Below are 24,635 nucleotides of genomic sequence, written 5' to 3' on the forward strand. Positions count from 1 at the left end.
ACGCTGCGCACATGGATATTTACACATCGCAATAAATCTCTGTTGACTGACACTTTATATAATCACCACAATATACTATATCGTCATATTGCCCAGCCCTAACACCTATCATATCACTTCAGAAGACATGGATTAAACCACTGGAGTCATATGGATTACTTTTATGATGCCTTTATGTGCTTTTTGGAGCTTAAAAATTTTGGTATCCATTCACTTCAGCTGAAATATTCTTCTAAAAATCTTTGAAGAAGAAAGAAAGTAATACATATCTGGGATGGCATGAGGGTGAGTGAATTTTCATTTTGGGGTGAATTATTCCTTTGAACATTATTTTTTTGCTGTCTTGCAATTACTGATATTCCCTTCAGGAAATGCAAATCTAGTTTAAAATACTCAAACAAAATGTCTTAGAAAATGTTGTTTTCATAAAAATAAAAAAAATTAAAAAAAATCATGGGTGATATAATGGCCCACGTATGAACCAAAGAAGCTTTAACACCACACACACACATATCAATAGAATCTCTTATAGGTGAATGTCCCATTTGTTTCTCAAGCACATACACATGAGTTGACAACAAATGTGAGTGTTTCAGAAGCAACTTCCTGTCATGTGTTACAGCAAAAGAGAGGCAAAAAAACCACAGCATAACATAGCTCACTTCTGTTGGCATGTGTCTGCGCTTTCTCTTTTTTGTCTCAACTGCCCTGTCAAACCTATTTAGCATCAACTTCCTTATTCCAAGTTCTCTACCTCATCATTCTAAACCAGGGGTGAAAATCTCAGGTCCGATGTTAAACTAACTAACTGATGAAGGACCAGCTTCCTACAGCCAAACATAACCTAACCTTAACCATTCGACAAAGAAAATCACAACACCACAGATCATTTAAAAAAAAGACCCTGTCTGTTAACAACGTCAACCCTGTTAAAGACAGAGAGGAACTAAAGAAGAAGAATCAGAGGCCATTAAACCACAGGATGAGCTAGTAACTGGTGCTCACAAGTAGATGGGCGTTGGTGCAGAGCATGTTTCAACAATGTTATTTCCGTATGCAAGAACGCAACGTAAAAAAGTGAAGGGCGACAAAGTATGAGGCTTTAAAGAGTTTGAAAGCTGTACAGAATCCTCAGCTGGAGCTCGTCTCCAGGGTGGTTAATGCATTTTACAGATGCTAGTCTATCTCTGGTTCAGCAGACAGAAAGAGCTCTAACCACAGCTGATATATGCTGACATATACCAGCGTTTGAACTAAACTGCCATGGCGTCCCTCTGAACCTCTGCATAAGTGAACACTGATAAACTCTTGTCTCATTTTGTCATTGCAATCCTGTTTCATTGATGTTCCGAGCATTTTAGGCCCCTCTTTTAAAGCTGAAGTGTGTAATTTTCTTTTCATTATTAAAATGCTTTCTCCCATCACAGTTTAATGTGCAAGGACAATTATAATTAAACCATTTATAGGCTGATTTCCCCTGAAGTGTCAACACTGTTGCATTATCAAAACCAACCTAAGGTGCGTGAGACACAAAAGATGCATCATGATGATAATTCAACATTTATTGAAGCATACTGTTGACGAAAATATGATGAGAAAAAGTGCAAGACATAAACTGAAGAAGAAACATCTAGGAAAACATCTGTTTATAGAAGAGGATATTATATATGGATTCATCTAATCCAATAATCCAGTATGCTGGGGATTTCCCAGCTTGAGCTGCGCGAGATAAACACGCTGAACATTAAGGATATTATTTTCATTTACTAAAATGATATGCCATTTTAGTCAGAGTAAAACTGACTAAAATGACAGAATACGACATGAAGAAATATTGACACATTTTAAAGTACATGTTTAAAGGACATGTTTTTCAAAAAACTATGACCAAAACAAAAAACTGTATAAAAATTAATACCGCTTTTAGGATACCATTGGTTAGGTTAAAGTTTTAGGTTGGGGGGGTACCTTTTGCTCATTAAAACATACATATAATATTCACCTTTAGAATCTTGTCTGATTACGACACTTTTTCAATCGCTTTTGCCGCCCCCCACTGGACGTTTCACTGGGAAACTGCAGTAAAATGTGTAATGAAGCAAAATGTTGCCATGGTCACGTAATGTTCATAAAATAAGGCTGCCCCCTTAAACTTAACAGGTGGTTTTGCCACCTTTAACAGCAACAACTGCACCAAACACTTCCGATAACTGGAGATTAGTCTTTCACAATGCTGTGGTGGAATTTTGTCCCACTCTTCTTTGCAGAACTGCTTTAGTTCAGCCACACTGGAGGATTTTTGAGCATGAACTGCCCGTTTAAGGACCTGCCACAGCATCTCAATCGAGTTCAAGTCAGGACATTGACTAGACCACTACAAAACTTTAATTTTGCTTCTTTTGAGCCATTCAGAGGTGGAATTACTCCTATGCTTTGGATTATTGTCTTGCTTCATAATCAAGTTGCGCTTGAGCTTCAATTCACGGACTGATGGCCGGACGTTCTCCTTTAGGATTTTCTGGTAGAGAGCAGAATTCATGTTTCCTTCAATTATTGCAAGTCGCACTTGCCCTGAAGCAGCAAAGCATCCCCACAACATCACACTACCACCACCATGCTTGACCGTAGGTATGATGCTCTTTTTGTGGAATTCGGCGTTTCATTTGTGCCAGATGAAACGGGACCCGTCTTCAAACAGTTCCACTTTCGACTCAACAGTCCACAGAACATTCTTCCAAAAGCTTTGAGGGTCATCAAGGTGTGTTTCGGCAAAATTCAGAAAAGCCTTAATGTTCTTCTGAGTTAGCAGTGGTTTTCACCTCACCACGTTTCCATGGATGGCATTTTTGACCAGTGTTTTTCTGATAGAGGAGACATGAACAGTGACCTTTATTGATGCGAGAGAGGCCTCCAGTTCCTCGAGCCTGTTATTACACTGATTTGCAGAGATGGGTGAAAATAATGATGAGGCAGCGATTCCTTTTCATTTAATTTTATTCTTTTTCCAGATGCCTTTCTCTACTCTTGCGTGCTCTCCATTTCATTGGTTTTTGCTTATTGCCGGTCACTCGCTTGTGAGGACAGTTCGCCCACCTGATGATAAGGGCTTGAAAACCATCATAGCGTTTGCAACGGGGTCATGCAATCTACTCACAGAGAAAACAGATGGAACAGTGCATACGAGATGCTTGATAAAGCAACAACCACGCTACATAAACTGCGTTACTATCACCTGTGCAGGTGAGGAGAGTAGAAGCTGACAGCTGCAAACTCATAAAAGCAGATATCTCACTCATCCTGGACCAGCTACGTCCAGTTGTGGTTATAGTTAAAAATTAAAATGAATAGGCATGGCATAATTAATTTTAAATAATCATTAAATACTATTAAATGATTAACAATGCTTTAAACTAAAAAAAATATACAATCAGTTGAAGTATTTAATAGTATTCAGTGCGTTTTGATAGAGAACCAATTTTTCTTTCTTGTGCTTTTAAGGTTCTAAAAAAAAAACTTTTTGTGATGCTCTTCTAAACTATATGAGCGTTTATTTAATGTTGTGGATATTCCAAATTTTGTTCACAGCTCATACTGTATGTAAAAGGCCAGTTTATGTAATATGTCTCATTCTGATTTTTGAAAACAGCTGTTAAATAAAAAGCTGAAAGGAAAAAAAAAATCGTGATGCATCGAGAATTGTTTTATAATCGAATCGTTACCCTTTGAATTGTAATCGAATCGTGAGGCCAGTGAAGATTCACACCTCTATAAAAGAACCAATCACCTTTTTGATAAAGACATCACGTCAGTTTACTTGAGAACGTGCATGCACATTAGCTAGTCCAGCCTAAAATAGCGGTTTTTTTTCGTGATCCGAGCTAAAGCTGATTTCTGAAACAATTGTTGTCAGATTGTATTGCCGAGTTGAAATATGTTATGTGCTTGTATCTTGACTAATCACTCTGGAGATTTCGGCCTTAGCATGAGAGTAGCATGAGCCTCCACATGCTGGGATTCTCCACGGTGTCATGCACAACGAGCCATGTGATAAGATGTGCGGATTGAAGGTCTCAGAAGTGGAGGCAACTGAGACTTGTCCTCCACCACCCGGATTGAGGCAAGTAACCGCGCCACCACGAGGACCTACAAAGTAGTGGGAATTGGGCATTCCAAATTGGGAGAAAAGGGGATTCAAAATAAATAAATAAATAAAACCAGCCCATCTGGCACCAACAATCATCCATACGATTATCTACTCAGCCAATTGTGTGGCAGCAGTGCAATGCATAAAATCATTCAGATACGGGTCAGGAGCTTCAGTTAATGTTCACATCAACCATCAGAATGGGGAAAAAATGTATCTCAGTGATTTGGACTGTGGCATGATTGTTGGTGCCAGATGGGCTGGTTTGAGTATTTCTGTAGCTGCTGATCTCCTGAGATTTTCACACAACAGTCTCTAGGATTTACTCCGAATGGTGCCAAAAACAAAAAACATCCAGTGAGCGGCAGTTCTGTGGATGGAAATGCCTTGTTAATGAGAGAGGTCAACAGAGAATGGCCAGACTGGTCTGAACTGACAAAGTCTATGGTAACTCAGATAACCACTCTGTACAATTGTAGTGAGAAGAATATCATCTCAGAATGCTATTCTGAGATGCGAGTTGGTGCTGTTTTGACGACAGGAGGGGGACCTACACAATATTAGGCAGGTGGTTTTAATGTTGTGGCTGATCGGTGTATAATGTCATACTGAGAATATAATTTCTAAGCATAGGCTACTGATCCCCCACATCAATAATCTTTCTCCACATACAAAGTGGATTGAGATTTCGGCCTTTCCCCATGCAACCAGATGGGAGCTGTACTTGTACCCTGCTAATGTCCAATAATCGATTAATCGAGTACTTGTTCAGCTTTAAATATCTGACTAGTAAAAACACAACTCGAATATCGCAATTTGATTTTCCTTTGTGCCTCTGCCTGCTGTGGATAGTGAATACTTTCAAATGTATCAAGTGTGCAGTGTTTAAGAGGCAGAGAGGAGGACCACACTACAAATACCTCATTCAGGACATGCAGATGTCACAGGAAACATAGCTGAGCAGCCTGCGGGTATTCTCAAGAGAAACGAGGCTCTGTAATCTCCAAAAGTGCCTCTTGTTGTCTGTCACCCTGGAAACCACCATCAAACTAACAATTGCCCAATAGGACATAATAGGCCTATAATCATATTCCTAAGAAAGAATCTCAGACTCAAAATACACACTGATCAGCCACAACATTAAAACCACCTGCCTAATATTGTGTAGGTCCCCATCGTGCCATCAAAACAGCGCCAACTCGCATCTCAGAATAACATTCTGAGATGATATTCTTCTCACCGCAATTGTACAGAGCGGTTATCTGAGTTACCGTAGACTTCGTCAGTTTGAACCAATCTGACCATTCTCTGTTGACCTCTCTCATCAACAAGGTGTTTCCATCTGCAGAACTGCCCCTCACTGGATGTTTTTCGTTTTTGGCACCATTCTGGGTAAATTCTAGAGACTGTTGTGTGTGAAAATCTCAGGAGATCAGCAGTTACAGAAACACTCAAACTAGCCCATCTGTGGGGGCCTGGGTAGCTCAGCGAGTATTGACCTGACTTCCATCCCTGGAGTAGCGAGTTTAAATCCAGGGTGTGCTGAGTGATTCTAGCCATGTCTCCTAAGCAACAAAATTGGCCCGGTTGCTAGGGAGGGTAGAGTCACATGGGGTAACCTCCTCGTGGTCACAATTAGTGGTTCTCGCTCTCAATGTGGCACATGGTAAGTTGTGCGTGTATCCGCATGCTGGGAGTCTCCACGGTGTCATGCACAACGAGCCATGTGATAAGATGCACGGATTGATGGTCTCAGAAGTGGAGGCAACTGAGACTTGTCCTCCACCACCCGGATTGAGGCAAGTAAAACCAGCCCATCTGGCACCAACAATCATCCATAAGATTGTCTACTCAGCCAATTGTGTGGCAGCAGTGCAATGCATAAAATCATTCAGATACGGGTCAGGAGCTTCAGTTAATGTTCACATCAACCATCAGAATGGGGAAAAAATGTGATATCAGTGATTTGGACTGTGGCATGATTGTTGGTGCCAGATGGGCTGGTTTGAGTATTTCTATAACTGCTGATCTCCTGGGATTTTCACACAACAGTCTCTAGGATTTACTCAGAATGATGCCAAAAACAAAAAACATCCAGTGAGCAGCAGTTCTGTGGATGGAAATGCCTTGTTGATGAGAGAGGTCAACAGAGAATGGAGGGGGACCTACACAATATTAGGCAGGTGGTTTTAATGTTGTGGCTGATCGGTGTATAATGTCTTACTGAGAATATAATTTCTAAGCACAGGCTACTGATCCCCCACATCAATAATCTTTCTCCACATACAAATCAATATAAAATCATAACCGTTCTCTTCCCCTGTTCATTCTCAAGCACACTTCTCTTCTATGTATTTGAAAAAGAAAGACAGACAGCATGGGCTCTAGTTTCTGTGCATGAGTCACACAAACGCAGAGGGATGCTCCATGTGGGTCCTGTATAGGAGATGCAGAACAATGTCTTTCCCTTGTTTAAGGACACGATCATGATCGCTACACTGTAAATTCACGCCTTTTGGTGTAGATCCATTATCTATTTGATTCAAAGCATTGCTTAGTATTTCAATAAATGTGATTTACAACTGCTCTCTTCTCTAGTTAATGTGCAAGCCAGATGCTGCAGGTAATGTGGATGTGTTGGTGTAATTGCAGGTCGGACTGACTGGTGAGGCACGGGGAATTATTACTCGGTATAGATGGCATCTATATAAACAATAAAACAACTGACTTAAAAATAATAATAATAATAATTGATGAGGAATATCTTGCATATAGGCTATATACGAGATGAAATAATTATTTGTGCTGCTCAAAATCTAATAAACTGCCTAACTAGAGAGCATGCACGCGCCTGTGATGCCCACAATGCTGTGTTTTGAGCAACAGCCTGAATGTGCACTGCTGAGAGAGAGAGAGAGAGAGAGAGAGAGAGAGAGAGCGAGAGATTGACTGGACGCTCTTAAGTTACTAACCACAGCAATGGACGTCCTCACCGCCTCTGACACACTTTGTCTGAGCTCCGCAGCCGTCCCAGGTTTGCTCAACCTTTTTGTGAATTTTCGCACTTCAGACATGTTTTCCCCCTTTCAGTTCGGCTATAATTCCATCAACGTCCTAATAGCGGAAAGCGACATCACGGCACGCCAATCTACGAATCTGACAGCTGTGAGGATGCGGGCGGGCGGGGCTACTTGGACCAGCTTTAGCTCCGCCCACACTGAGGAGGTTGGCTGATATAGTGAAAACCCTCTCAGATATGCACGTATGTATTATTTTTGCTTGTCTAGAGTAAGGTTGTCTTTGTTTAATTTATAAAGCCATTACCATAACATGGTTCCATAGTGATTAATTTAGTGCTGTTTATTTAAAAAAAAAAAAAAAAAAAAAAAAAAAACAGACCTTAAAAACATGTACTTTACCTTTATCATTGTTTTTAACTTTTTTTCCCTGAGCTATCTGTGGCCTGTTTCATCTCTAACCTTTGTTTCCTCAGCATTTTACTATTTTTCATACATGAAAAAAAAAAAAAAATTGTAAATGTGATTCAATCTCACCACTAAAGTGATCATAGGCTGACCTCTTGTGGTTGTGATCAGTATCGAACTGTACAAGCTAATGCGATGCATTTTAAATGTATCCCTATAAAATAAGCAAAAAAGGCAAGAATAATTTGTTTTAAATTATAAGCATAATACAGTTATTTTGCATCTATTTATTATTTCCATGTGTACATTCCATACATTGCATGCTATATACATTACATGGTTAGTTGAAATTATAAACTACATATATTAACTTATTTATACATACATATACATTATAAATTCTGTACATATTATGCTCATATTCACCTGTGAGCTAACAAGTGCATACACATCCACACATACCGCTAGTGTTCTTGCATTATTCAGGTCAATTCAGGGGTTGATCAAACGAAGAAAGGCAAAGTTGGCATATGCGGTGAAAGATCTGTATTAAATATCTCTCTCTTTCTCCCTGTCTCAGCTACATTTGGTTTTGAGTAACTGATGAGCTTTTCGACTCAAGCTGGGTCTCCACGGCTTCACCAAACTCTTCATGTTAACCATTAGACGACCTTTTCTCACATCCACGTGTCCCACTACGAGATATTCCATTCCTACAGAGAGAAGAACACTTTTATCAGTCTATGGTAAATTAAATGAGTCACTAAGGTAGACATGTATCAGCAAAGACGGCCCAATAAATGTATTTATGCAAAATAAATGCATTCATTATCACTTCATTAAATGTTAATCCCATTTCTCCAAAATCTTCGCCAAGTACACATTTAATAAATGAGCATAAGAAAAAGTAATTTCGGGAACACTTCAGTAATATCGGCAAAACAACAAGCTACAGCAAAAGCTGCAGTTATCATGATTACGTCTGATATGGCATTATATCATGTAACTAGTCTTCCATGGAGTCTGTGCTCATGGAATTAATCAGAAATCTCTGCAGATTTCCACAGAATTCAAGCGCCCCTTATTCACAAACTTCCACGTATTTGTTTGTTTCATTTTACAGTTACAATTTAAAATATGGATGAATTCGTTAATATTAATTAATACAATAGTTATCATAAACTACCAATTAACAATAATATTTTCCCCAACATTTATTAATCTTTTCTTAATGTTAATAAATCATAATACTATTGTTCATTGTTTGTTCATCTTAACAAATGCAGTTAAGTAATGTTAACAAACACAACCTTATTTTAAAATGTTTCCAATTGTCCTAGCTATAACTGCATTTAATTGCTGCTTAAAAAAAAGCTCAAATTGAAATATTTATCACCAATTTGATCATACTTTCTGTTAATAATAGCAAGAGTAATGTAAGTTAGTAGAGTAAAAGTGTAAAAGTTTACTAAATAAAAATTTGTTTGCCATATTTAAACACATGTTGCCATATTTAAATCTATTCCACAGAATTTTGAGGATTTTCCACCACAATGCAGAAAGCATGCAAAAAAGTATGCAGATTTCGTGTAAGTCTGCCAAGTAACCATAAATAAATCATGAATGTGTGTGTGTGCGTGTGCGTGTGCGCGCGCGTGTGTGTGTGTGTGCTGACCAGGGTATAATACAGGGCAGGTGCAGCCTCGTGAGGTCCAGGACTCAGGATAAATAGTTTGATTTCCAAGAGAGAGTCTCAGGCTTGAGTTATCCCACAACACCTTCAGAACCTTCACATCCACCTCTGCATGAGTCCCCTTATCATGAGCACCCAGCACTCGCACCTTCACTGCTATACACACAATTACACAAATACACACACACACTCATGACATGCATCCAATAAACACTGAGGTGAACTGAGTTCACATCAAATGTGCTCTGGTCCTGGACTGCTTTATATGCTACTTACCATAAGCATATTTAATGTTGCAGAATACTTTGCTGCTTCCAAGATCTTGCTGTTTGCATACACATTTGTCTGTTAAGAAAAGAAATACCCCGCAATTAAAGTATTGTGCTGTCAGTTTGTTTCGGTTGCTAAGACAACTTAAAAACAGGCTTGAAATTGGAACAGCACAAGCCTTTAAAATCAAACAAGACAGCACTGTTATCAGCTTGAAAATGTTCATTTAATACCTGGATGACTAAGGGCCGAGAAAAGCTCCTCTGCTCGAAATAAATGATTTGCTCCTGTGCTGTTGTGATCTAATTCAGATCTGGAGACAATCACACAAACAGATATACAGATTTTAAAAAGCAGACACATGCATGATGATGATATATTAACTGTAAAAGAAAATTAAGTGAAAATACTTATTTAATTCCATTTACAGTAGTCCCAAAAAGTATTTCGACTCATAAGCCACACTTAAAAATAAAGGATGAGTGATCGTGGATTTTGCCAACACCGATATCTAAGGTGGTGAAAAGGCTGATAACCAATCCATTGGCGGATAGTTTTTAAAATCGATTAATAGAATGTTAAAACATGTTCTTAGTCTTTCCTTACTATGACGGGCACGGACAGAGGGGCTACAAGAGTCCAAAATGAATCAAATCCCAGATGTAGTTTATTGTGCAACCAAAATCCCAATAATAACTAGAAAAAAAATTACGATTAGGTCCGTAATGTAGGACTTTTAACTATAAACATGCCCGGAACACACCAGGGACTCTTTTAGCTTTATCTTTTTAATCTTTGTGATCTTTTATAACCTATACTGTATATTCACCAGATGAGGTTTAATGAGGTACAAGGTTTATTATTATTTACAAGGCATTAAGTTGGAGACACAAAGTACAGTATGTGCTGATGGGGCATGTTTCTATATAGTTGTATTTTTCTTTGCATGCCCTCGCTTCAATTTAAAACACTTCAGCATCTAATAAAAGAACAAAACATGCATTGCATATGCAATAGAGGATAGAAATTTGGCTGAATACTGTCAATTAGGGCAGTCAAATTAAAATTAGAAATTCTAATATTCGTCGAATTTAAGAAAAAAATGCATATTTGAATGCTAAAGCTGGGCATTTGAATTTTGGATGTGTGCCAAGCACTGGCGATGACTTCAGACCGATTGCATTCTTGCGCTAAAAAAGGCTAGATGAAGCGCAACAAAATGCAAAATGCAGTTTAACAGAAACAGAAAAGTTCTTTTTAACTTGACACGGCATCTAAAAAACAGCGTTCCTGCACGAGACGCTGAATAAATCAACGAAACAAAGACGTTCGTCTAACGTGTTCACATAGAAAAACAAATGGTAAACTGGATGGTTGCAAAAGCGGTCGGTGTGAACAAACCTTACAGTAGGTGGGAGTCTTTGGCCGTTGCGTCTTGCTCTCTTATCAGCATTTCTCAGATTATGCAGTGGGTTTGTCTGTAAAGGAGTTCAAGTTGGAACGTGTGTGTCTCGAGATCCTCGCGTTCTGAACCTTTCTGTTGAGTTCCGTCTGTTTGAACAGCCCCTGAACAGGGATCATGAGCCGCTTCACCACCGAGTTCAGCCAAATACCACTGCTATCTGGGAATAATTCTACCCTACATACAGCTGTAATGAATGAAAAGCACTGTGGTATATCGCTGTTATTATGAAGTTTGAGTCTGTGGTAGTATATACTGTGGTACCAGAGCAAGTGTAACACCATGTTAACACAGAACTGCCTATTGAAGCGTTTCCCCCCTCGTTTTTCTTTTGACTTAAAATTTGAGAATATGAACCAACTAAAACTTTTTTTTATTTTTTATTTTATGCACTTTAGTTTAAAATTGAATGTTTTTTTTAACAGCCAGGAATGTTCTTTGAAATAATATAACACGGTGCTATATGGTTATATGTATTCAATGCGCCCTCTTGTGGACTAAGGAAACAAAGTAAATTTAAAAAATCTTTAACATTCCAATTTAGAACATTTTTAAGGTAAAGATTCAAATGTAGTTATCAAATGGAATGTCCAGTTTTTTGGGTCTACTGTAGATTCTGGTTGTCAAAGATCAAAATATGTCCACAAAGTCTAAGCATCAAGCTCATGCCACTTGGGTTATAAAAACTATCATTAGGAAGTGTACATAGTCACCTAATCATACAGTCTCCTGTGTAGGGGTCACAATCATCAGCACACTGGCAGGGCTTGCAGCCATATTCATCAAAACCCCAGTATCCCAGCAAGCACTGGTCACAATGCAGCCCAGCCACGCCTGGTTTACAAGTGCAATCTCCATTATCAGGGTTACAAAATGTGGATCCGACGTGATTGCACATACACACTGCAATTCAGAGAGAAGAAAGTTACAAAGAATATACACAGAAGACTACAAACTATGCTGGAAATACATCTATTATTACCAGTTACTATTACTATTGCTATGAACAAACCTCTAACCCTAAGTTTTAAACTTCAGTATAAAAATATTTCTACCCCATTTGTATCAAAGACATGAATGATACCTCCATACATCCAGCTTGTTGAGGAGCGGTTTTCTATACCAAGTTATTAGACAATTAGACAGGTGAAAAAATCCCATATACTTACATTGAAGGAGGGACCTGAGCCATACAGTATCTAGTGACCAGAATATCATAAAGACTTGATGATGGGTTCTTTTCATTTGGGCCAATAAGCAGGGGCGACTCTAGGATTTCTATATATATATATATAAAACTATAATAATTCTTTCAGTGACCATTTTTGTGCATCACACTTTTACGCCAGTAGGTTCCAACAAATGAAAGTCATTTATGTGTTTTGAGTAAGTCATTAAACCATTGATGAAGCACATTCATGACCAAAACAGGTCTAATTATACTTTATTAAAATTTGTGTCTAAAAATCTATTAAGAAACTTCAGCAGAGTATTTAAGCATCTATCCAGTGTGGCGGGGTGAGCAAGAGACAGACACAGTGGGTGTGGCATTAGGCTGCGGAGAGGCGTTTACTTTAAATAATAAACAACATAGTATATAGATCAGGTGGGGTTTATTCGGGGCTGCAGCTCTTCTGATAACATCAGGCGTTTCATCAATATCATGTGGTCAGTGGCGAATGATCAGACTCCGGTCGCGGCCATCTCACTTGATGCCGAAAAGGCATTTGATATGGTAGAATGGGATTATCTTTTTAAGATTTTGGAAATATACGGGTTCAGGAATACTTTTATTGGTTGGATTAAGTTACTTTAGAGACACGCTGTAGCGGTGTTACAAACAAATGGATTAATTTCAGATTATTTTACTCTGGATGGGGCACTCGGCAGGGTTGCCCTCTTTCCCCATTATTGTTCAGTCTTGCCCTGGAACCATTAGCAGCCACGATAAGAAAGGAGGATGATTTTCCAGGGGTGATGGTGGGAGGTATGGCGCATAAGCTTTTGCTTTACGCAGATGATATTTTATTATTCATCTCTGACCCCACTAGATCTATGCCTTGCCTCCACAGAATTATCAATTCCTTTTCTACTGCCCAGTAACGGCTTTTCAGCCGGGCGCCTTTCAATGGCCCAAACAGGGAATTAAATATTTGGGTATTTTATTCCCAACAAATTTGTGTGATTTAGTTAGAGTTTATTTTGATCCTTTAATTAAAAGGTTTTCGAGCGATGTGGGCAGGTGGGCTTCATTACATTTATCTATGATTGGGAAGGTTAATGTTATTAAAATGAATTGTATTCCAAAATTCAACTACCTGCTACAATCTCTCCCTGTAGATGTCCCCCTCTCTTATTTCAAGCAATTTGATAGCATAGTGAAGTCCTTTATGTGGAATGGTAAGCATCCTAGATTACATTTTAATAAGTTGCATAGGCCGACTGACAAAGGTGGGCTAGGCCTACCCAAGATTTTGTTTTATTATTACGCATTTGGTCTCAGACATTTGGCTCATTGGTCGCTTCCACCTGAGAGAGCCCCTCCCTGGTTTCGTATTGAACAGGAAGTCCTTGCCCCTATTTCGCCACTGCAAAGCCTTTCGATCAAACTAACCGGAGAGGTGAAGTCACACCCCGTTATCTCGCATATTAATAAGTCCACTTTCTGTTGGTCAGAGTGTATTGGGAAGGGGGTTACTACACTTGGTGACCTATATGAGAGTGGAGTGTTGAGATCTTTTGATAATTTGGTTCAACATTTTAAGATTCCTAGATCCCAGTTCTTTAGGTATTTACAGCTGCGCCACCTGCTTTGTACTATTTTTGGGAGTAGCATACACCCCACTAAAGCGGCAGATACTCTGGGAGAGGTGATTACTGCTTTTGGATAGGGTCATGAGTCATCAGTGTATTACTCCATGTTAATTCAGAGTCTGGGGGACGGAGCTTCGTCTTCTCTCAAGAGATTATGGGAGAAAGATTTAAACTTGGTACTGGAGGAGGGAGAGTGGGCTAGGATCCTAAAAAGCATCAAGTCTACATATAGAGATGCAAGGGTCCATCTGATGCAGTTTAAGATTTTGCATCGGTTCTACTGGACCCCCTGTAGATTGTATAGTTTGGGTCTTAAAGACACACGGGGACACAATACATGTATTCTGGGGATATGTAAAGATCCAAGAATTTTGGTTGGTTGGTTCAGAACTTTATGTGTGAGGTGTTGAACACTGATCTTTCATTTAGCCCCATTCTCTATATCCTGGGTGATGGGTCGACACTTACCATAGAGGACAAATATTTAAAAAGTTGGGTCCTAGCCGGAGTTAATATTGGTCGGAAAATCATCCTCAGGGGATGGAAGTCAGCTGGGGCACCCTCATTTAGGGAATGGTGCGGAGAGATGATCGAGGTGGCAGCGTTAGAGGAGATGTTCTTTAGAAGGCTGGGGAAATGGGAATTGTTCATCAGAAAGTGAGGGGGTTATTTGGCTTTTTTGGAAGGTTCTCGGGGAGGGGCTGTGGAGAGGGATTTGTAGTTTTATTGATTTTGTTTGAATGTATATCTTGTTTTTTTTTAATGTATTTTTTGTATTTATTTTATTTTGATGATCTAGTTGTTGGTGACCACAGTAGTGCACTTGCATTGTATGGACTTACAGTGCTGAGATATTCTTCTAAAAAATTATAATAATAAACAACATAAAGTTTTTAAAAATGAAAAAATATTGTCCATGGGGAAAAGTGTCCAAAATAAAGAGGGATCTGGCACCCTTGCGGTGAATGAGGCTATGTGAAGGCAGGGAGTGAAGACAGATTAAGGTCCAGGTATAATGGCTGGGGTCTGGTGGCCGCGACGCGCTCTCCTCCTGCATCAGGACGCCGTTTAAACTTCAAATGCATTGTGGCCACATGCGTTTTTGACTACTTTTGTATGTGTTTTTTGTGATCCAATCACAAAATGTTTTGCAACTTGTTACAACTGTATTTAGCACTGACCAATTGCAATCGGATCATCCGAAACACGTCTTAATACCAGCTGTAAACAGGGTCTAAAATGACTACAGCCGAATCTAGTGAATGCTATAGAACCACTTCCAGTGGAAGGGGCACCCACATTTTTTTTCCCCAGTAAAGCCCCAAGAAAAAGGTGGATAGGATTCTTCAGATTTTTTAGCATCTGCTATGTGAAAACCATAGTGTTTTAATCAAGATAATACAGTTCAACTGGAGATTCGAATAGCACATCTCTTTCATTTCTTGCCACCAAACATCCCCTGCATAAAGAGTTTCTCGATTACTTTTTTTCTCAAAGACATTTGAAGAGAGCTGTCCCAACCAGACAGACTGACTCTTAACATACGCCGTCAATTATTGCAAGACTGGTGTCATCTGATGATTAATCTGTTTTCCTCCACACACACACACACACACACACACACCTTCACATACACAACATGTGCACTTTCACACTCACACTCACACACACATGGCCGAGATCCCATCACTGTTCTTGTTATTCCACATGTCCCAGCCTGTCGTAAGAACCATTAGCATTCCGAGCAGGAACAACATTCAATACCAAACATCCCCTCGATGTGTGCATGCGTGTGTGTGCTACAATATCTGACATGTTCACTGATATGAAGAGTTCCTGAATATTGACATCATCTAGGCCAAACTGCACACGTAATCAGATTCTCAGACATTCACATTAACAGCTTTCTAAACGGGGACTTACAAGTAGACTTCTATTTTTTTTAATAAAAATCTAATAATAACTACAGACTAACACTGAACCTTTTAAATTACATTTTTAGAATGTAATTTATTACTTTTATTTCATTTATGTGTGGACAATTTTTACTAATGAGGATGTCCCAAAATGTTCCCAAAAACGTGGTTGTCTGATTTAGCTCTCTTCTGGGCATAAATCTGTTCCCAAACTATAGTTGTTAGTACACACACACCAATTCATTCTCACTGGAGAAAGACGGAGAAATAAGGAATGAAATTGTAGAGTGGGGGAAACACAGAAACCCCACATACCATTTTAAGCAGCTTTTCAAAATCTGAGATTAATGGCTTTCATCTTAGTCCAAGACAAAAATACACACACATATAAACAAATATGGTGATAAAGACACGTAAAGATTTTTTAGAAAAACTTTTTGTAAAAGTACTGCGAGAAACACACCTACAGCTATTTTGTTATAGTTTGAGTCAACATATTGTTTGTGTAAATGAGCCTGTGTACGTGACTGATGTGTGAACATGTGTTTAAGGTGTGTGCTGCATGTTTGTGCATCTTACGTCTGCAGGAATCCGGGGCAGTCAAGGGTCTCTCGGGGTCTCTGTAGAAGCCGCTCTTGCAGTGTTGGCAGTGACGGCCACTGGTGTTGTGAAGACAGTCACACACACCACCGCTCCGCTGACCTGAACGTAGCCATACGGTCTCGTCAAAGTGACAGCTCTTTGCGTGGCTGTTACACTTGCACTCTACATAACCACACAGATGCAATAAGTGACCTTTGAGCAACTGTAAGTGGTACTTAAAGGTAAAGTGTGAAAAAAAATGTCCATGTTAAAATGGTTTCACTTATCCAAGTAAGCCATAGGTCGACTTCCTAAAGAGTGTAAACTCTGTGGCGCTTTCAAAACATTGCTCTGTTTGTCTGATTAGTACAGCACTGGCAAGTACCAATCACATTTTCTTTAGTACAATTTTAAATACCTTTGCAATTCCTTTGATGCCGCTACTGGCACAGAAATAGAGAGCAACACTGCCTGCTTACTCTTTTAGCTGTCTTGATTCAAAAGCATTTTTCCCATTCATTTTTTCCTTAGGGATTTCATAGAATCAATCATAGAAAAGTTGCAAGCCATGAACAAAAACAACCAGCTCCGATGTGAATCACAACCTTTACAAACTTTGATTTGAAGCAAAAAAAGTATTTGAAAATCAGAAAAAAAGACAACTTGATTACATTATCCACAAGGTGTGTCATAGGCATTGCAGAGCTCTATTGTTGCGCTTTGTTTGCCGCAATACTCTGATTGGTGGATCTTTTTCATCAGGATCATGGGTAGTGTAGTTCTTCACCAGAAATTCCACTAATGAACTTAACACTTTAAAAATGAAGTTGAAATAACACAGACTGGTGGCTTAAGCAGAAGTATATACCATCGATTCGGTACATCTATCTAGTTATTGTTAATCATCAATTCCCCTATGGACAAAATGAATGCAACTTTTATATCCAGAACATGACTGTTGCGCTCTATTACACACTTCACCTTTAATCCGTAAAATTCAGTAATCAGTGTTTTATATAAGAAAAGATACTTACTAACGCACTGATGAGCTTCTCCAGTTAAACCGTTGGCTGGCTGCCATGGCCGGTCATTGTACAAGAGATCACACTGTTCACAGTGTTCCCCTGCTGTGTGATGTTGACATACACATTTACCATTCACCTGCAGCAGAGGCCAGAGATACATAAAATTCACCATACTGTGATTCAAAGCACGAGAAAGCAAGCAGGTGAATCCTGAATCGTGATAAAAATATATAGCAAAAGATCAGTCTTTAGTGAGGTATTTTTTCCTCATAAACATTTGCCACAGGTGGAAGTAATGTTTAACTTCAACGGTAAGTATAAAACAAGTGAAATGTCTAATCTTCCATTCAAGATGGGGCACAACCACAAGGCCCCAGGTCAGAGAGTTAGGGAGAGTCTTCTGAGTGTTTATAAAAGTTTATAATTCATTCTCTGAAACGTATTTAGGGGTGAAAAAAAGGGCTGTGGTGTGCCGGAGGGTGCACAACCCCGGACCTGACTAATTTTCAAACCCTGGTTACTGCCCTGCGGACGGATAAGCGATTACACCACAAATGCGCTGTGGTCAAATGTGTTTTTGAATAGCTTCGTGTCTTGTTTTTGTGATCCATTGACCACATGTGATCGGATCACCCAGAACGCATCTTAATACCAGGTGTAAACAGGGTTATCTTTTCCTTTAGTGTTCCCCATAAGAAAGAAAGTCATACATGAGTAAATTATGAAAGAATTCTCATTTTTGGGTGAACTATTTTTTAATATATAATGTGCGGTCACAAATGTGTTTATCAATATGTTACAATGGCTAACAATGGCTTTGAAACTTTTCTGTTGCAGTCTTTCTCATTTGATTGCCTCCCTAGGATGAATCGCTTATGCTGTAGTCCTAATTTGTAAGTCACTTTGGATAAAAGCATCTACTAAAGGGATAATTTAAATGTAAATAAATGCTTCAAATGCATCCAATCAGAATCCGAAGTTAGTGTCAGAACTGAACTATGCATTTTAAATTGATAACAGTACAAAGTAAACCAATGGTTTGAAGTCTTTATGATCATTTGAAGTAATTGCTAACCACATACTAAGTGTATTTTGCAGTTCCAATCTGTGCCACATTACACTTCTACCCATAATCCCTGTCCTTGAGTCCTCTGCACTTCCTGCAGACTCTCACGCTCTCCTACATCCTTTTAAATTAGTTATGTGCACAACATCTCTCGCTTAAACATCCTGAATAAAAACATCCTCCTCGCCCGCAACGCCCATGTTTACCGAACGCTTCTCCTCACTATCCAAGACTCAGCCATCCATCAAGTAGTCCTCTCCTCCATGAGTGTTTGAAAGAAAGTACGGATAAATATTATCCGTCACTTTCGCATGGAATGAAAACAGGGAAATCTGAGCAGTGAAAACAAACAAACGAGAGAGGAACTTTGAAAACACTTAACGACGAGGCAGAGAAAGACAAAAGAGCTAGATAGAATGGGAGGGAGGGAGGGGGCAAACTGGCCGTGTTCCATCCAGTTGGCATCTGAAACACTTTCACATGTTTATCATCATAATATGGGAGAAAACGCACTCAGTCACACACACACACACACACACACACACACACTCCCTGCTTACCAAAACATTCCTGTAGGGGCACACAAGGGTTGCGTGTGAGCACGTGTTCCTATTATGAGTGTGGATGGACAAAGCATGTCAATGCGCCTGTGTTTGTCTGCATGTCTGGGTGGGTAGTGTGTATGTGAGCATGCATGCTTTCCGATTGGCACAGGGAGTGTATTTTGTCTGGGATGTTAGATCAAACAGTCTGACCTTTGATAAGAGGGCAACGAGTTAATGTGTGTGTGTGAGCGAGTGAGACTAATTGCTGTCATTGTTTGATCACAGCAGGCAAACAACAACTCAATTAGGACAAGGGGCAAGCAGTTGAGGCCCACATTTTCGTCTCGGCACTTGTTATCTGCATTTCTCCCTCTGTTTCTCCCCCTTTCCATTTTCCTGCCTGACTTTCTTGTCTCTTTATCTTTCAGTTTCTATCAGAGTTGGGTTTTACTGTAATCTCTCTGCAGAGATACAGCCAAATGAACAGCAAACACGTCGCTTATATAATCTGGAACAAAGAAAGTGAGAGTGAGGGGGCAAGAGAGTGAAAGACAAAAATGGATGATTAGGAACTGTTTATGTAATCATATGGGAAACCTATGTTCTTGGAATGTAGATAACAATCATTCAAAAAATGTGTAACAACTATAGTAATTACTATGTAATTATCCATGAACTAAAAGCTGTTTGTCCTTTTTCTTTTAAATTGTCACTTTTCTCCTTTATTAATTTTTAATCATTTGTATAAGTTTCTAAGAAATATTATTTTCTTACTCAGTATTTTGTCTTGCTTTCCAGTAATATATTTAAACATGCGTTGAGAAAAAAATAACATCCTTAATAAAAAAATGTGAAGTTTATTTTCATTACATTGCATTAACATATATATATATATATATATATATTATTTTTTTATTTTTTATTTTTTTGGAACCATATACTTTACTTGGTTTCATACTTGGTTCCACTTGGTAACCATATACTAGTGTAGAACACAAATGAAGTTTTTAGAAGAATATTTCAGCTCTGTAGAACCGCACAATGCATGTGAATGGTGATTGGAACTTTGAAGCTCCAAAAAGCACATAAAGGTAGCATAAAAGTAATCCATTCGACTCCAGTGGTTTAATCTATATCTTCAGAAGTGATACAATAGGTGTGGGTGAGAAACAGATAAAAATTTAAGTCTTTTTTTACTATAAATCTCTAGCAACAGCAACAACCAGTAGGTGGCGATATGCAAAAAGAATGCGAATGGCCAAAAAATTTAAAGAAGAAGAAAGGAGATTTCTAGTAAAAACAGACTTAAATATTGATCTGTTTCTCACCCACACCTATCACTTCAGAAGACATGGATTAAACCACTGGAGTCATATGGGCTATTTTTATGCTGCATTTATGTGCTTTTTGGAGCTTCAAAATTTTGGTCACCATTCACTTGCATTGTATGGACCTACAGAGCTGAGATATTCTTCTAAAAATCTTAATTGGTGTTCTGCAAGTCATACACATCTGGGAAGGCATGAGGGTGAGTAAATGATGAGAGAATTTTCATTTTTGGGTGAACTAGTCCTTTAATTAATTTGCTTCTTTAGTAAATATATTTTGTTTTAAGAATAGTATTATAGTTGATAGTATTAATGGAGAAAACAAGAAAAAAATATTGAAGGCCATTAAGATTTTTTACATTGAGACATTATTTTCATGACAGTTACGTACATTATACTCCTCTGGTCATCGTGATATTCTCATTACATGAGGAAAATTAATTTATTTCAATTGTTAAGCGTTTATACTGTACATCATAGTAGCTACTCCTTTGGTACTGCCTTTCATTTTTTCCTGATGTTATTTGAATAAAAATTCTAATTGTACAACAGTATCTTTTTATTACTGTAGTACAATAAAGAAAATTACTGTTTTGTGGAAAAGAGAATATGATTAAATATGCTTAAATATGACCTGGACAGAGAATCACCCTTTTATAACCAGAAGCACATATTGGGTAAGCATTAATAGGCAAAACAATAAAAGAAATGACTGTATTTCAAATATACATATATACACTTACCATATGTTTGCTAGGAGGGTGTGTGATCTGCTCGTCCCCAGCAGGCACACACTGGTCCGCATGTCCATGGCACAAACAGCCTCCCTTTAATATGAGGTCAGAGATGGCATAGTAGGCATTGGGCAAGTTGGTATTAGGGAGTTTACGTTGGCAGGGGCATAGCTGTGGCTGAAGTAGACGCAACCGTATGTTAGTGATGCCGAGGTTGGCACGAGCAGTGACACTGTACGGATCTATCTTTTCCCAGGGTGACAGAGCCCGGTAAATGACCTGCTCACATACACAGAGAGAGAGAGAGAGAGAGAGAGAGAGAGAGAGAGAGAGAGAGAGAGAGAAAGGCTGTTTGTTGATGATTTAGGTGATTTAGCTTTTAATAAAAGTGTTTTAAAGTAGCATTTTTTATAATGACAGTCTGGCGGTAACCGTATTGGATGTTAACCCTATTTTACTTTCATATCGGCTGAATTCAGGTCAGTTGAGGCCACAGTCATCTCAGTATCAAAAAGTGGCCCAATTTAACTGAATTCACCCTATACAAGGGTACTGAATGATTACCATATTCATACACCATTGTATTTACATGGTGTACCATGGCACTACCATGTTAAATGTCCAAAACTACATGGCATTATCATGATAAATGTAAAAAATGAAAGAATTGGTATGATGCACAAAGTTCTGTCTGCACACTCTCACCTCTCCATTGGTGCAAGGCCATGCTGTGGAGTATTTCTGTGTGCAGCTGTGTCCATCCTCCAGGTTGAACACTTCATTGCAGTTCTGGGCATACAGCCTCAGAGCGCTCCATGTGCGCCCGAAGTCCTGCGAGCGCTCTATTGTCATGGCAGCAGGGCGTGGCGAGCGGAATATGATAATGAGATGAGTGAAATAAAATTCCACCTCCAAGTCCAGTTGCAGAGTTTCTATGGCAACACCCTGAGCAGACTGCCACCAGGTTGGTGGGTGTTTGAAGGGTGAGTCTGTCATGGAGGCAGGTGGGTGTGCGCGGTGCGTAACTGAAGAATCGCACACCTCACAATGCAACACACATTTATCATTATCATAGTTGCAGTACCGCTCCGGAGAGGTTAAGCCACACTGTGAGATGGTCTGTACTGGACGCCCGACTGCCAGGTTTCCCATGCGTGGATTACACACCCGATACTCACATCCTGACACATATAAACAAACACTTTACACATACAGTACATTACAGTAGATTACACACACACACAAATTGCATGAACATTGTGCATTCTTTAGAATTTTCTTCAATGCAAAATCAACCGGACAACAGGTTGACTAGTAGATACAATAGTCCCAAAAAGTATTTGGACAGTTAGGCCACACTTAATATGTACAAAATATCAAACCAAGTGGCATTTATTCAAAAAGATGGAACAAGCACACATTGCGATCGGAATGTTTCAAAAAAATAAGTTTTAGGTTTTAAATGATAGATATACTGCTCAAAATAAAGACAAAAAGTAAAGAAACTTTCTGGTTGTCAAAGTTAAAGAAATAGTTCCCCCCAAAATAAAATTATTATTATCCCAGATGTGTCTGACTTTCTTGCTTCTGCAAAATACAAAGATTTTTAGGAGAATTTCTCTGCTCTGTTGGTCCTCACAATGAAAGCACATAAAGGCAGCATAAAAAAAGTCCATTCGACTCCAGTGGTTAAATCCATTTCTTCAGAAGTGATATGATAGGTGTGGGTTGAGAAACAGACCAATATTTAAGTCCTTTTTTACTATAATTCTCCTCCATGCCCAGTAGGTGGTGATATGAAATTAAAAAAAGAAGAACGTGGAAGTGAAAGTGGAGATTTATAGTAAAAGAGGACTTAAATATTGATCTGTTTCTCAACCACAGCTATCATATCACTTCTAAAGACATGGATTAAACCACTGGAGTCGTATGGATTACTTTTATGCTGCCTTTATGTGCTTTTTGGAGCTTCAAAGTTCTGGAGAACCATTCACTTGCATTGTATGGACCTACAGAGCTGAGAAATTCTTCTAAAAATCTTTATTTGAGTTCAGCAGAAGAAAGAAAGTCAAACATCTGGGATGGCATGAAGGTGAGTATATAAGAGAATTTTCATTTTTGGTTTAACTATTCTTTTAATGTGAAAACTTCACCTGTAGTTCACTCTACTATGACATGTGTGAACTCGAGGGCATACATTGACATACATAAGGAAGGAAATTACTTACAGGTACTAGAACTGACAATGGGATCAGCTCTTTAAAATTATTTGAAAAAATTGGAAAAGAAAAGTGGAGTTAGTTCTGGGAAAAGTTCTAGCATCATTTCAGGTACCACTTGGTTTGATTTTTTTATGTAATGCAATGACTCATAATTATTATTATTATTATTATTATTATTATTATTATTGTATGACTACAAATCCAAATACTGTATTTTGGGGGCTAAATGTAGTATATAGTGCCCCCAAAAAGTATTTGGATATACAGTATATTTAAGTAAACACTTTTTTAACAAATGCAATACATTACAAACATACAAATTGACCTACAATAGATATTCTATTGGCTACTTGCAGAAATCTGACTGGTGGGTTCAGACATCTGGATGTTGGGTGTGTATGTAAAGTTTGTTTTTCTTTTGCATAGTCAAAGCATCCCCTATCTCTCACACTCTGTCGGCTTTATTATGAAGCAGCGCTTGTTTTGATCGCACATGCGGTGCGCCAAAGCGGGTGATTAGTTTACATGCGTTAAAGCTCAAAACACTAACCTGAACGCGCAGGGTGAGAAACGCAAAACACGAGCGCTGCGAATAAAACACAGCTCCCTGTCAGCTCCATTTTAGTCACCAATCCAAAAAAAAATAAAAAATATCCACAAATTACACGTATCAAGCCTTGCGAGGGTTTTAATCCACAATAAGCACTGGAACCTGATTCCGCTCCAGAGTCTTCAGAATGCAAGTAGGAGCACGACTTCACTGGCGTGGGTTGGCCAGGTGCGCGAGCGCTGAGCCGAGCCAATCTGCCCCCACAACAAACAGAAACTATTCACCTGAAAAAGGACAGAAATCTCGCGCGACAGCGCCATTAGTGTGCAACTTCAAATAAGCGTCCTAAATCACTGAATCTCTTCTTTCTCCCGTGACAACTGTATGCATGAGTTGTGCGCGTGTGTTGATCTGAGCGCTTCTCGCGGGGCTGCGCGTGTCGCTCTGTGAAACACCTGAGCTGGAATCTGAAGCCCCAGTGAGTGACAGGACCTTTGAAGAACTGAGGCCCCGCCCCTTCTCCCAGCATTTTTCTCCCATTTAATGGAGCATTCCTGTCAGGCATGAGTCATTCAACGTCAGATCAGCACTTGCATGTGCTCTCTCTCTCTCTCTCGCACACACAGGCACACACATACACACATGCACTTACACCAATCAGCCACAACATTAAAACCACCTGCCTAATATTGTGTAGGTCCCCCTCATGCCGCCAAAACAGCACCAATCCACATCTCAGAATAGCATTCTGAGATGATATTCTTCTCACCACAATTGTACTGAGCGGTTATTTAAGTTACCATAGACTTTGTCAGTTCAAACCAGTCTGGCCATTCTTTGTTGACCTCTCTCATCAACA

General features: G+C 39.1%; 2 protein-coding genes across 3 annotated transcripts in view; both read right to left on the bottom strand.

Moving 5' to 3' along the window:
• The window catches only part of LOC127450161 (dedicator of cytokinesis protein 11-like), a 121,170-nt gene extending 113,826 nt beyond the window's left edge, over positions 1 to 7,344 (bottom strand). The window contains exon 1 of the mRNA XM_051714052.1: positions 7,117 to 7,344. Coding sequence (XP_051570012.1) covers positions 7,117 to 7,218 — 102 coding nt within the window. The 5' untranslated portion in view covers positions 7,219 to 7,344. The remainder of the gene's footprint in view (positions 1 to 7,116) is intronic.
• A 507-nt stretch (positions 7,345 to 7,851) lies between these two features.
• LOC127451566 (netrin-4-like) lies at positions 7,852 to 24,223 on the bottom strand. 2 transcript variants are annotated; one of them, XM_051716358.1, is made up of 10 exons: positions 23,777 to 24,223; positions 21,710 to 22,185; positions 21,014 to 21,283; positions 17,341 to 17,467; positions 16,304 to 16,489; positions 11,708 to 11,897; positions 9,766 to 9,845; positions 9,539 to 9,607; positions 9,245 to 9,418; positions 7,852 to 8,282 (listed from the first exon to the last, which is right to left on the bottom strand). In XM_051716358.1, the coding sequence occupies exons 1-10, from the start codon at positions 23,844 to 23,846 to the stop codon at positions 8,146 to 8,148; spliced, it is 1,779 nt and encodes a 592-aa protein (XP_051572318.1). In that variant the 5' UTR covers positions 23,847 to 24,223; the 3' UTR covers positions 7,852 to 8,145. The 2 variants fall into 2 exon arrangements, with proteins under 2 accessions (XP_051572318.1, XP_051572400.1); XM_051716440.1 differs by lacking the exon at positions 9,245 to 9,418.
• Positions 24,224 to 24,635: the final 412 nt, after the last annotated feature.

The sequence above is a fragment of the Myxocyprinus asiaticus genome, chromosome 1, assembly GCF_019703515.2.
Source record: "Myxocyprinus asiaticus isolate MX2 ecotype Aquarium Trade chromosome 1, UBuf_Myxa_2, whole genome shotgun sequence".
NCBI lineage: Eukaryota > Metazoa > Chordata > Actinopteri > Cypriniformes > Catostomidae > Myxocyprinus > Myxocyprinus asiaticus.

Excerpts from the sequence above, each read along its gene's own strand:
- LOC127451566 (XM_051716358.1), bottom strand. The coding sequence starts at position 23,846 with ATGGAGCTGACAGGGAGCTGTGTTTTATTCGCAGCGCTCGTGTTTTGC. Across the intron at positions 22,186-23,776 it reads TTCTCACCCTGCGCGTTCAG|GATGTGAGTATCGGGTGTGT; the intron begins GTTAGTGTTTTG and ends TATATGTGTCAG. Across the intron at positions 9,608-9,765 it reads CTCGGCCCTTAGTCATCCAG|ACAAATGTGTATGCAAACAG; the intron begins GTATTAAATGAA and ends TTTTCTTAACAG.